The sequence below is a fragment of the Copadichromis virginalis genome, linkage group LG18, assembly GCF_057382275.1.
Source record: "Copadichromis virginalis isolate Kocher_CV1m ecotype Utaka linkage group LG18, C_Virginalis_male_GT1.1, whole genome shotgun sequence".
In the NCBI taxonomy this organism is placed as follows: Eukaryota; Metazoa; Chordata; class Actinopteri; order Cichliformes; family Cichlidae; genus Copadichromis; species Copadichromis virginalis.
Window position 1 is genome coordinate 4,138,483 of NC_140635.1, and position 14,351 is coordinate 4,152,833.

The window sequence follows — 14,351 nt, forward strand, 5'->3', positions numbered from 1 at the left end:
GAAGGGAGAATCATTAGAAATATCCATTTATGAAATAATTATTGGATACACAAAAATTCTGACCTGATCTCAAAGATAATTGCTACGTTCTACGACTCATCCCGAGAGTGAGAAAGATTAAGGAACACCATCCAATACCAAAGACATTTCACTCAAAACAAAAGATGTTACTCTCACTATGGTGCGAGGGGAAACGTCGGTGAATTGTGAAAGTGGATCAGATTCAACCTCTGTGGAAAAATAATATCTGCATGAGATTTAGTGCCAGTATGATCTTAGATATCTCAGTCTGGACTAAACTGGTGGACAGGCTGATGGACACTGCTGTCCTGAAGCCATGCTGCCAGCATGACTAAAAATAATTATTTCCATGAAAGTGAGGGGGAAGATAATCAAGCCCAGCTATGATCCAATCATTCAAATCTCTTTAATCACTCAATTTTTAAGCGGATGAAACAAAAAACACACCCCCTAATGAAAATAAGCTGCTAATTCGTTTGGGAGGAGGGGTCTTTACATGAATTTGGTTTATTTAATTCCATTTTAATTTCACAAAAACACCCTGAGGTAGATTTGTCACAAAAATGTTCAATGAGACAGTGTTCTATATCATCAGCTTCTAAAACAACCTGTATCAACCATCAGAAAGAAGTCTGTCTAGTTAGCATCACCTCCTCCAATGACTTCCACAGTGCTAACGCTTCTTAGCCATCTGCCCCATCCCTCTCCACGTCATCCTGATCAATTAGTCTCCTTCTCGCCGTCGGCCAGTCTGCATGGCCCCTCCTCCTCTGCTTTTCCTGTCGACTATGTCAAACAGTGGTGTGCTGTACGGGCAAAGAGCCCTAAACCCCTGAAACCATCGAGCCGCAAACACTCTCCCAGCCGACGAAAGGAAGTGGAGAGCCTGCCAAAGATAAAGTGGAGCACCACAAACAAATGGAGTAACTGAGCTCATTAATGTGGCAGCGCGGTGGGTCAGCATCCTGCCGAAGCCCAATCGGCTTTCGATTACATCATCTGCACGAGGCTCAGAGTCATTGATAAATCTGACGTATCTGAAAGCAGCAGAGTGATCATGGCAGGAAAATTGCAATGTCACAGTGAGGAAAAAAAGTGTTTTCAAATTTCTCATAAATGAAAAAGAATAAATATAGTAACAAGCATCCAAGTGTCATTGATAAGAGTAAATACTTGTGAAGTGAGGTGTTGCTTCTCTGACTGTGGTGAATTAAAAATGATAGAAAAACATAAATGGGAAACAAAGAAGAGAAATGTGGTAGTAAATATGTCATAACTGCCAACTTCAACCACTGTTGTGAACTGGACTTAATGATAGTTGTATATCCATCAACCACAACATTGCAATCACCTGTACGATACCACGTAAGTCCTCGTCCTGCAGTTGAAGAAGCTCTGATCTTGAGACTAGTCTTGGGCCTAAGAGGCTGTCTTCAAAATATTTAGGTGAACAGAATTATTTTGAAGTTGCATAAGTGTCCATTTACATCAGCATTTGGCTGAAAGGCACTTTATATTCCAATGTAAATACCCGATTTCTGAGATTGAAAACCCCCAACAATCAGACGATCCCCGAACAACAATTAGGGACGTGAGAGAAACAGAACGCTATTAAGACGAAGAAACCTCCAGACAGACTGACGTTATCACGATATATCATTCTTTTGCCCAACTATAAATATTTTTTTGCTTCAAAATCCACTGTGGTAACTGTACAAAACGTATGCACCTGACTGTATGTCTCATATGAAGGGCCTGTTTCATCTAGTTGGAAGCGAAGCAATCGTCACATTGTTGAAAGGATGAGGAGTTGATTGATTTAAGCACAAACAAAACAATGCTGATTTTAAAGATTCAGTTTTTTTCTATTTAAACACAAAATATAAAAAGTAAGGAAACATTGCATCAGGAAGACTGCGATGTATGCGGTAAATATCAAACATTTATTTATCATGTTGAACGACAAAGATGAAATCCTATCAGTTAAATAAGTTTTGTCCAAAGTATTAAAACAGTTTCTTATCATTTATGTAATGTAGCTTTTACAGGATTTATATAATTTCAAAAAGAACTCATAAATGTGATTCGTGTCCTTGATCTGTTTTCAAACAGGCCGTTTTCAAAATGAAGTCGATAAGAGCTTCCAGGATCTCTATCACAATTTCAAGGAGATTTACAGAGAACCTGCACTTTGTACAGCAGCATTTGAGAGATGACAGATGATTTTTTTTACCAAAGTAAATTAAAGGCTCTAAAAAATTCAAGAAGCTTTATCGAAGATCAAAGATAAAGATTTACCACATCAAAGATTCCCTGCAATCGTCAACCCTCAAAACTGGCATTAGTGCATTACTTTAAACGCAACAAAGAATGACTGTAATCAGGTTTTCAGTATAGGCTGTACACAAAAGATGGGTGGACCCAATGGAGAAATGCTTGAAACCTGCATTTTTTTCACTTTATCTATGACCTTTTCTGATGAGCATTCACTGGTTTCAACTCATATTTAACACAACATTTTAAATTTTGGGAATCTTGGTCGTATTTAGAGTAAAATAGTTGATGAAGAAGAACATAATTTGAGGTCTTGGCTACCCTGTGATAAATAAGGATCCAGAGTATAACCCTGTAGTATCTTTTGGTTTCCTGGTCTAATCCACACATTACTTATGACATCTCGCTTAAAAGTGTGACTGACAATTTTCTGTGTTTGAGGCTTAAAAACAAGACTTCACAAACCAGTGAGTGACACAATGGCCACATCCATCCTTTTCATACAGTCTGTGCGTTTGACGAGCCCGATTTCTGTTCCTACCACTGTTCAAGGACATCTGCCTGATTTCTTGGAGTTAGTGAAGATGTTAAACTTCAGAGCTTGCCAGTCCTTTTCTCATTTAGCTCCGTCCTGTTATTCAGTCCGAGTTTAGAACATAACTTGGGCTCTGAAGTGCTTCTGCTTGATGGTGTTGTGGCTTATGCCCATCTTCAGCATCCACTTGGACTTCATCATCTGTACATACGGCATGTCTTTCTGTTTCTGATTGAGGGCACTGTTACCTAAGAGACAGAAAGATGAGGGAGTTAGTAACATGTGAGCAGTGTGTCAGAATATCAAATCGCAGAGGTTTTCTCAGTTAAAATTTGATAAACAATGAGCACAAGGTGTCACATCGACCACAGACAGCAGCAAATGACACAAATTTAAATTAAAACAGTAAAGCTAACATTTTGTCATAAGTGATTCTTGTGACCATTTTTTTGGTCTTAAAATATACATTTTCATTATTATTTGCAAGTAAAATGTAACATGTTCGCCTTCTGGCCACAGTAATAAAGCTAAAAATTGTTGCCATTATTTAACAGCCCAAATGGGACAGTCTGCGATGAGCTGCATGGAGCAGGGCCACCAAAGTGTGCAGCAAAGAGAGGAGAAACATGCAAAGCCAACGACATCTAAAGCCATCAAACAATGCTCTGTGGAACTCCTTAGAAATTTACCAAAATCTCTCTACAGGAGGGGGAGATACAGGAGAGGTGGAGGAAGATCTCAGCCTGGGTGTTTATTGTCTTATGTAGTCTGGAAGATGAGTGGATGGTGGGGTGGGTGCAGTTTTCTCTGTGGTGGGGTTGGGTGGACTGTCCTGGGCTCTGTGGGGCCGGGAGGCGCTGCTGCGCTGGGCCCCGGTCTGGATGGGCCTGGGCCCCCTTTCCCTGGTGGGTCGCGGAGTATGGGGGTGCCTACTGGGGTCAGCGGGGGAGCTGGCCCCAGGGAGGGGTCACTTGCCCCTCCCTTCCTTCCCTCCCCATCTCCAGCTGCCTCCCTCTTCCCGCTCCATCACAACCACCCACCTTGGAGTAGGGGTATGTCACCAGGGTGCAGAGGAGGCCACCCCCCCCCCTCTGTCCCCTTCTGGCTGCCTCTGCCTCAATTTTATCCCACAACTTAGACATTCACATTACTCACACTCTCATTACACATACATATAGGATCTTGGGGGTGGGCACGATACACGGAATCCAAAGTACCATCAGGGTGTACACCCCACCCCTGGCGTCGTTGCCCACCTCTCAATGTTAAATACACGTAGACATTGAGGGCTAGCAGGAGGGACTATGCGCTTACCTGCTGCTCTCTGGCAGGTAGCTCCATGCCCTCCTGGGTTTTAAATGCACCTTAAAACACACATGCATCAACACTACAATGAGCGGGTGGAGGGAGGTTTGGAGTCTTCTCTCACCCCCATTCTCTGCGACCTGCTGGAGCGGGGGGGCTAGGAGGAGGAGTTGGCCGTCCGACTGCGGTCTGGAGTGTGGGGCCTCCCTGCTGCTGCGGAGTCGGGGCGGTCTGCCTCCCCCCACCGCAGGGAAAAGGGTAACACCACCTGGGTCTGGGTGCAGTTCCCCCCCCTCCAGGGGCAAGGGTACCTAGACCCGGTTTGTAGAGTACGCTTGGGGAGTGTGATTGTGTGTACAGCGTCTCTTTATGTCTGTCTCCACGTTGGTTGAGTGTGGAGTGAGTGCATATGAGAGCATGAGGGTGGGAATGGATGTTTGTGTCTGTGTGTGCCTGTATGTCTGTGTCTATATGTCAGGTTGGGTATCAGACGCCACCTCTCTGGGGACATCTCAGGCCCTCCAAGGTTTGGAGGCCTATCTCCCCCTACCACCACTTCCCCTGCCAGTGGCGGACTCCCTCAGACGTCGGTGCGTTGGTGGTTCTTTGTGTCCGGGGATGGGCGTCCAGGTACACACCGGCTCACTCCTTGGCGGCCGCTTATCGGGGCCTGGAGCCTGGGGCTTGCTCGGGCCACTTCGGAGGTGGGGTGCCCCCGGCCTCTCGGCCTGGGGCTCGGTCACTCAGGCACGGCTGGCTGCCGGCGGAGCTCACGGGCGCGTCACTGCAACTCCCCCTGGCTTCTGCTCCGCGGCTGCTGAGTGAGCCCTCATCTGGGACTCTCCTCAGCTCTTTCTGGGACAGTGGCGCGGCTGCCCCTCTGTGGGTCTTCCTTGGTCTCTTGTGTTCTGGGGGCCTCTGGATGTCTGGAGTTTTGATCTCCTCCATACCTGCTTCATGCCCTGGAGGACGGGGCTGTGGCCCCCCCACACCCTCTAGCAGATCATTACATGAAGGAACCTTTTAAAAAACAAAAAACAAGCGCGTCCATGCTCACAGGTGTACACACGGGTGATCACACTCACAAACTACACCCTTTTTGGCTCCTACCTCAAAGCACACTGTGTTCTGTTGATCTTATGTGCTGCACAATAATGTTTAATATTTAGTATTTACTGTCATATTCCCATATATCATTGTGATGTTGTTTATTCTATTACTCTTGTTCTCTTCTGCTTGTTTTCTTTTTTCTTTCTCAGCAGGTGATCCAGGTGATTGATATATGCATTTTCTTTTCTTTTTTACTTCTTTTTTTTCTTTTTCTGCTCATTCTGTTGGTTTTTGTCTTTTGCCCTTCTCCCCCGTCCCTCTTCTCAGCTGTTTCTCTTTCCCTCTTTCTTTCTCCCCTTCTTTCCCCCAGTCAAGTCTGTCCCATGTTCAGTAAGTGAAAATAAAATAAACAATAAAAGGTGAATCAAATGGACCATTACGGCAAGGCTGGGATGGTCAATTTGGTAAAGTAAATCCGTTGGGCATCTTTCTTTGCCTTTAGACAACAATTCTGATGGCAAAAGAGCCAAACGGGACAGGCAAAAAAAAAAAAAAAAAAAAAAAAAAAAAAAAAAGAAATTTACCAAAATGAGTCTCGATGCTAAATAATTGTTCAATATGTCCCTGCAAATATTGAGCAAAAGTGTTTTTTTAAATGCCTTTACCACTCCAAAAAAGGTTGACATTTTATACATTAATATAAATGTTATATGACTGAAATAATGGCAGTTAATCATTTGTGCATGTGTGGCTTAACTTCAAACAGCTAGCACTGTTGTTGGTCCTATCTGTGCATAATAGTCTAGTTTGTTCCACAGAAGACAGCCAAACAAAGCAAAGCTACCAAATCTGTTTACAAATGGGTTTAACTTAGTAAATAAGTAAGAACCACATAATTAACAGTGACTAATATGTTTCAATCCTAACTGATGCTTCGCATTTAACCCTCCTGTTATGTTGGTTTCCTGGAACACCATTTATGGTCCTGGGTTAATTTGACCCGGGGCAAATTTACTCATCCAAAAGTGTCAGAAACACTGGCATTGATTATTTTACAATTTTCTTTTATAATTTTTATTTTTTTTGTTTTCTGTAGTGATGCAGATGACGTGTGACATCTCTTCTGTTCTGGGTCAATCTGACCCGCAACATAACAGGAGGGTTAAAAAACAAACAAACAAAAAAAAACCCAAAAAACCCCAAACAAAAAAAAAAAAACATGTTGGACGACATATTCCATGATTGTGGAAAAGAGATTATTCTGTTTCAGAAGGTTCAAACTAATAGTCTGCATCAAGCAAAGAAAACAATTGAGAAAAAGAATTAAACTACTACAACTGGGATAAGAACTATACATATACATTTGGAAAGTGTTGCTCAGTGTTGTGAACATCAACTACTTCAGCTGTTAGTGAGGGTAGGGGCCGTGTGCCTGCCTGTCTGCAGCATTGCTAAAGGTGGTCCAACAAAATATTAGATTGTATAACAACCACTGGGCACCTACTCGGTCCATCGCCATTTGTGTTTTAAGGGGGGAATCTTTGCATGAATTTTTCTTTTGGCAGTCCTTTCCCACTGGCTCAGTACAAGTCCTGGTGCAGAGCCAGTCCAACTTTGATGCCTAATGATAATCATCCAAGCACTGACATCAGTGGAAGCAATCATATTAATGCTCAGTAATTTGGGGAGTAAAAGCGTATTTCAGAATTAAACTGTAAAGCTCAGTTGCCAAATAGTGCCAGAAGGTGGCGTTTTTGTTTTTTTTGTTGTGTTGACACTGATCTTCTGCTCTGCGATTTATTGTTAGCAAATATATTGCCATTTAGGGCCCGAGCACTGAGAATGCGAAGGCCCTATTGTATCTGCTCCGTTTCTTCTTCTTCTTATTATTATTCAGGCAAAACAAGGGCCTTTTTGAGGGCCTAAACATGCTCAAAAACTCGTGAAATTTTGCACATGCATCAGGTCTGGTGAAAAATTTCATATTTTAATTGTTTTACATATGAGCACTGGGAAATGGCTCTAGAGCGCCACTTATGCGTTGTTAAATGCAGCCCTACGAACACATCGTTTGAGCTACATGTATGAAATCTGGCACACGTGTGTATCATTCCGAGACGAACAAAAAAGTCACTGGGCCCATTGACGCAAACCCAACAGGAAGTCCGCAATTTAAAAGTGAAGGTGACATTTTGGCTCTAATTTTGCCATTTCCATGCCTCGAACTTCTGCGAACTCCTCCTTGGGATTTGATTGCATAAACTTCATCTTTGGTCAGTGTCAACTACACACCTGGGCCATGTTAAATTGCGGAGATTTTGAGTTTTCGGGATACGGTGAGGCCGTGGCGCCATGGCGAATTTCGATGACTCGCCATGAAAATCTTATTGCCTCTCACTCTGTCATACATTGTCCGATCTGGACCAAAGAGCACACATATGATAAAGCTCCACCCCTGAACATATTTCAACTGCCACATTTGACATCGGGGAGAGCGCCACCTTTTGGGAACAGGAAATGTCATGTTTTACACTTTGGGATACAGTATTGTGATGGGTGACATCTGCAACCTCAAAATTCTCCAGGAAAGCATTAAGGAGTTGGTCTTGGGTTACAGTGAAAGCTGTGAGTTTTCGCAAAAGGGTGTGACCCCAGCAGCATGGCGAATTTTCATGTCTCACCATGAAGAAACAAATTAGTATAACTCAATGAAATCCAGTCTGATCAGTACCAGACTTTACAGACATGATGCCAGACCCGCCCTGAACAGATTGATATGCCCATTGTCAGGAATACGCAGAGCGCCACCTAGTTGGAACAGGAAATGTCATGTCTTACACTTTGTTGTACTGATTTTCACAGGTTCGTCGTGGCCACCTCAAAAGCGATGAATATCACCATCAGTCCCTCATGATGCTTCAGTGCGAAAATTGTGACTTTAAACTGAACGGCACACCCTGGTGGCAACGCTGTTCACCATGAAAGATGAAGTGGGCTTGGAAAGTTCAAAAAGTCTTGAAATTTGGCACACAGCTCCAATGTCATGAAAGCTCTTGTTTTGTGATCATTTTCATTGAATAGCGCAAAACTGAACAGCACCCCCTACAAAATGTCAAAACATCAGCCCCTGCTCTGTGTTTCATCTACGAGTCTGAAACCTGGTAAGCTTATGGAAGATATCAAGATGTACAAAAAAGTCTCTTGGAGCAATATCCCAAATCCAACAGGAAGTCAGCCATTTTAAAATTAATGTGTCATTTTGGGGACATTTCCCCTCTTTTCAGGCTCCGTATTTTGACGAACTCCTTCAAGGGATTTCGTCAGATTGACGCGATCTCCAGTGCGTGGAATCTAAAGACCTTTGTGATGTTAAATTGCAAAGCTTTTTACGTTCAGGGAAACGGGGTGGTCATGCGACACGTGGAGTTTCAAACACTCGCCAAAAAGCAGTAATCTGCTGTCACTCAAAAACACAATGTCCAATCTCTCCCAAAGGTCGCAGGCATGATGAGACTCGAGCTCGGAAATGTTTGTTATGCCATTTGTCAATAATCGTAACGCTGCTTGCAGCTTTAATTGTATTTGTATCTGTTATTGCTCTTAATTGGTTCTGTGAAGCACTTTGGCATACCTCTGGTTTTAATGTGCTATATAAAATTGTATTGTATTCTATTGTATAGCTGTGTGTTGTTTGGCTCTCTGTTTTTAATCGGGCTATATAAATGGAATTATTATTATTATTGACCTTTATCACCAACAGCAGCTGAATAATGAAGCTCCCAGGAGTTTCTGGGTATTATTTACAAGAATTGAGGAAGGATTAATAACTGAAAATCATAATGCTGCAGGCTGTAGCATAGCGATACAACAATGAATAATGATCTGGACTAAGATCCTCAAAGATGATTGGATAAACAGAGGAAATTCAGCTCTGCACTAGGGCTGGGCGATATATCGAGTTTTTAAAAAATATCGATATATTTTCATACGAGATATAAGATGTGACAATATCCTTTATATCGATATAGTCTATGTTACGTTATAATTATACTTGTGGAGCCGCAGGTTTGCCTCTCTTTCGTCCACTTTTGTCTCTACGCAACGTTACTCGGCCTCGCCTCTCCTGCACTGAACACAACTCCCCCATAGCTTCACCTGCAGGCAATGACAAGATGAAAGCGGAAAATCTCCGTTAGCGAGTTACCGTGCGTGGGGCTGGATGGCGTCAACGTGTTAGCGAGCTAACCGCGCTAACGACATGCAGCCCAGAGGGGCTGCACGGCCTAAAATCCTTTCCTTTTCTCAAAAATCGACAGTGCGCCTTATGTATGAATTCTGGTTGTGCTTACTGACCGCGAACCGATTTTATGTGGTACACAGCGCTCAGCAATCTGTCAAAAAATGTTTTAATATGACTTTGCTAAGCTATGGAGCTGCACCGCTTGATGGATTGTCGGAGAATTACGGCTACAGAGGAGGAGCCTCGCGGAGTGATACGTACTGTGTGTGTATAAGGACCACAAATGGCACCTGTTCAGAGACGTGGTGCAGCTGTGAAATCTGTCTCTTTGTTATTACGCTCAGCGTCTATTAGTTTACATTTTGACTGCACAATTGTGAGCTTTTTGTTATGCACAAAAACAACATTGTTTTCTTTTATTTATGGACCATGATTATTTAATATATGCTGATAATTTATTTTTGAGTAATATCTACGCTGTATGTAAATAAAAGTGCCCGTGTGACATCTGGGACACAGTGTGACTAAGAACTCTCTTTTTGTTCTTAACTTATGGCTTAAAAAAAAAAAAAAAAAAAAAAAAAATCGAGATATATATCTTATATCGCCATCCAGCTAAAAAATATCGAGATATGAATTTTGGGTCATATCGCCCAGCCCTACTCTGCACTATAGAAAATCATGTTTCTTATTAAAAACCTTTCCACAGCCACATCTTTTTCTAAACCTCTTAACACTTAGAATCATTATTTTCTTCTATTGCATTTTTAAGACATAGTAACATCATTGATTAACCATCATCTTCATCATCATCTTGTAGCTCAGCTTGCTACAAAAGAATAGTGCTAACAGTAATGGTCTCCAAGGGTAGAATGACTGCTGAACGGCGCACACAGTCTACGCAGCATGTGGAGGAGTAACAAGCCTAAGCTAACACAGTAAAGGCTTTGACATGGAAACAGGGTCGACAACTCATTGCTGAACAAGCAGGCTGCACTGTCATAAAGTCATAAAAGTGATTCATAAATTGAGCTGCGACAAAACTTACTAACTAAATGATATCATGCTTTTTGACGAGTGTTTACTGACTCTTACCTGTATCTCCTCCCCAGCCGAGGGATTTGTACTGCCGGAGCACTCTGCCAACGGCGTTCTTATTGTGGGTCAGAACCACCGCTCGCTGGGCTCCGAACCGCTGTTTGTAGTACCTCATAAGAGAGCGGTGGCCAATCTTAGCACCTGAAGAAACACACAGCAAAGACATGGATTCTGTTACAACAGAGAAATCTAAAGAAAGACTTGCTCAGCAGTTCTGCAGCAGCAATCAATTCTGCCATGTTTTTCCAGTCGGACAAGGCAAATCAGACAACGATAAAGTGCTAATTATTTTTCTTCTTAAGATAAGATCAACAGGAAATAGAAGAGGCCAGCAGTGAGTAAGCAGTTATCCAAATGTACTGCTGGTGGCTCACCCTTTCATTGATTTTAGTAATAGTTATTTAATATTTTTACTATCCAAAAAATCCCAACAAAAACGGCAAAGTTAATACATACTTATATGTATTATTTTCCAAATTTACTAAACCCATTAAGATGTTGCCTGTTGTTTTTAATAGGTTCCAAATTTGTAAATTTAGAATGTACACAGCATTTCAGACAGGGATGATTATGAAATTATTGATATTATGAGCTGATGCAGTTGGTCTGAACAGGTTATATTTTCATAGGACTAGATATCATTAAAACTACAGAATGTGCCTTAATTCCTTAATTTTGGAATCATCTGAATTTATCACATCTTTCTTGTGTTCTTCTCTTACTAAAACCCCCAAATTCCAACAGCTTGTTAACTGAAAGTAACTTTCATTCTTCAGACGGAGCAAACTATCAAAAAAATCAATGGTGGAGTCTTGCAAATTAATTTATTTCAACATTCCTGACCAAAAGGACTACAAATATTAATTATTGTTTATATGTGATTATTTTACAGGTTGTTGTTGTTAATACACCACAGCATATATCTAAATTTGGACAATCAGCATTGCGGTCTGAATCTATGTGACCCATTACCAACTAAAAACCAAATCGGTGCCGATTTTTATGTTAGCTATGAAAAGTTTAGAGTTATGGCTTATAGAGCAAGCATTCATATAATTCCTTTACATACATTTAAGACTTGACCAGGATTTCCAATTATAAAAACTAATCTCATTTCAAGTCACCTGAAGGGAGCATCAGCTCCATCGTCTCGTCGTCATATTCCAGGTTCTTGTCATCAGCCAACTCTTCATCATCCATTTCAGCATCCTCCCCCTCTTTTCTGTCAGGGTAACTATTCCTGTTGGCAAAAGAAAAGTGAAAATCAATGAGCCTTTGATGGGTTTAACGAAGCAAGATGCATTATATCCATTCCCACTAAACAAAAAAGGACCCTATTTGCTAAACATTAAAGAGAGGCTCTGGTTAAAAGTCTTTATTACCTGAAGTCATAGAAGTCTGCAAACTCCAGGGCGGCATCGCCATCTGTGAAGAGCTTACAGTGGCTTTTGTCTAACATGTGACTCTGTACTGCTTCTGATGAGTAAAATGAACGCCCCTTTTCGTTACACCATAAGCACACGTTCCCAGCACCGACTTTTTCTCCTGTAAAACAAATAAATTTTAAAAAATTGTTAGAGCACAAAAGAAAAAAAAACATTCATGTGCAAAAGAATGTTTTATTTTTTATGTATGTGATAATCCTGACCACATCTTTCTGTAACTACACCATTATATTAATACAAGCCTTGCTGCTGCAATTTTACAGTCAAAACTCACCGAGGTAACGGATGAGGCCCTTCAGATCTACGAGGAACTCCACATCAGGGATGAAGAAACTGTGGACTTTGGTCATGTGTGTGACGTTCTTCATGAGGGACTTGGAGTGGTGGGAACAGAACAAGCAGTCAGTGACGGGGATGGAGCCGGGTAGAGCGGGAGGTTGGGTGTCAGACAGAGCGGTGGACTCTCCCTCCTCCTGATCCATCACCTCCTCTTCATCATCTGCCTCCATCTCATCACCATCATCGCCCTCATCATCTTCATCTACATCCTCCCAGTCTTCTGCAACATTTTTATGGAAATACATTCAAACTAAGACAACATGACATTTTCACTGCTTTTTCCCCTCTAAATTTAGTGCAAGTGTTGATGTCAACATTCAGTTTATAATGTTCTGTGGGTGCGGCAGGACATTCAGACAGTTGAGAAATGCTTTTTATTTCATTTAATCTGCTCACCTTCACCTTCACCAGCTGTGCCACCTTCTTCTCTTTCTCGCCTCTTGGCTTGCTCCTCCAGCCACATCATCCTGGGAGGTTTATCCAGCTTCTCAGTCCTCTGCTTTGTTGCTCCTTGTGAGGTCTGTGCATGGTCTTGCTTGGCAGGGCTCGATCTCTGCTGTTCTTTCAGCGCCTGTTGCAGGGCCTTATTCCTTGCGTCATTATCCACCTTTTCATCACTAAGCCCCTTCTCCAGGTTCTTCTCATTCATCTTCTCCACTCTCCTCTGGGCAGCGAGAAGGGTCTGCTTTTCGGCCTGTTGGTGTTTGTGGGACTGCAGGTGGTTCTGGTAAGCATTGGCGCTGGAGAACTTCTTGTTGCAGATGGTGCAGTACTCAGTGGCTGATGCATCGGTCAGCTGCTGGTCAGCAGCGGCCCTCTGAGCGAGGACACGTTCCTGGAAGTTTTCAGCAGTGACGGGGGGCATGTCGGCCACCTTCCGCTTCAAGTTGTACCGATGCCAGTCTGTTTTATAGTGTGCACGCTGCACCTCACCATCTGCGAAAGCTACTCGGCAGCTGATGCAAGTATATGAGGCCATGGGAACCTGGGGATTCAAGTAGGTTTACTTTCAGCATATAGCACAAAAAAACCCCAAAAAAACAACAACAACAAAAAAAATCACAGGCATCTCAATGTAGAGATGTTTAGCCGTAAACAATTTTATTTAAAAGAAAGTTGGTTCTCTGGAGTTGGTTATGTCTAGTTTGTTAAATGTTTTATCTTGTTTGCCCTTTCTGATGCTTCTTAACGATACCATTAAAATTAGCCCTTAAAATCTGAATTTTAAATGCAAGATTAACTGAAAAAACGACGTTTTCACGTACAAACATTCACCGTTGTTTTATGTGACAACCATAAAATGCATATTTTTTAAAAAAAGAAAACCACGTGTAATGTTTATACATTTCCTTTTCAGACACGTGATGACGTCATTATTTTTAATGACCCGTCTGTATATGGATGTTAGCTAGGAGGGTTAGCATACGGAGCTAGCCATTAGCCGGCTAGCGTTGTGAAGTCACGTGTTTACCTAACCACGCAGATTATTAACGATACTACACGCACACTGAATCTAAAATAGCTGCTACAACATTCAGTGTTTACACGGTGGCGCTGCGCTGTTCCGAAATAAACGTACTGGGCAGAAACCAGCTCGGAAATTTCACGCATTTCACCGCAAACACTGAAGCTAACAGCAGCTAAAATCATACGTTTGTAACGGTGACGACAGCAGCACATTACCACCACCGACTCTCCACCAATATTTACTCACCTGTTCAATGAGATGACTTCTCCGAAAAAGGTGTTTTAACCACTTTCTGGTATGTGCGCACCTGTCTCAATGCCGTAACTACACCACAAAAACACGAGGATGACTTCCTGGTGAACTTTGAACTTCCTTTTCGTGGTGGGGTTTTTTTCTGATCTGGCGCATCACTGCCACCTACCGTGTATAAAACGGTTCCTGTTATACAAGGATGGCTAATCTTTCACAACAAAAAGCTTTTATTGTGAACTGAAACTCAAGTAAAACAAAGGCTAGCCGTTAAAAAAAAAATTTTTTTAAAAAGAGGAAAAACAACTTGAGAGCTAAATATATATA

The 14,351-nt window shown here is 42.1% G+C and overlaps 1 protein-coding gene across 2 annotated transcripts; it reads right to left on the minus strand.

Annotated features, from left to right (window-relative positions):
* Nucleotides 1-1,943: 1,943 nt before the first annotated feature.
* Nucleotides 1,944-14,217, minus strand: znf622 (zinc finger protein 622). Of its 2 annotated transcripts, none has more exons than XM_085437975.1 (7): nt 14,022-14,217; nt 12,710-13,292; nt 12,243-12,527; nt 11,906-12,068; nt 11,648-11,763; nt 10,521-10,664; nt 1,944-3,078 (listed from the first exon to the last, which is right to left on the minus strand). In XM_085437975.1, exons 2-7 carry the CDS (start codon nt 13,284-13,286, stop codon nt 2,945-2,947), a joined length of 1,419 nt encoding a protein of 472 aa, XP_085294101.1. In that variant the 5' UTR covers nt 13,287-13,292; nt 14,022-14,217; the 3' UTR covers nt 1,944-2,944. The 2 variants fall into 2 exon arrangements, with proteins under 2 accessions (XP_085294101.1, XP_085294100.1); XM_085437974.1 differs by having other exon boundaries at nt 12,704-13,292; nt 14,022-14,215.
* Nucleotides 14,218-14,351: the final 134 nt, after the last annotated feature.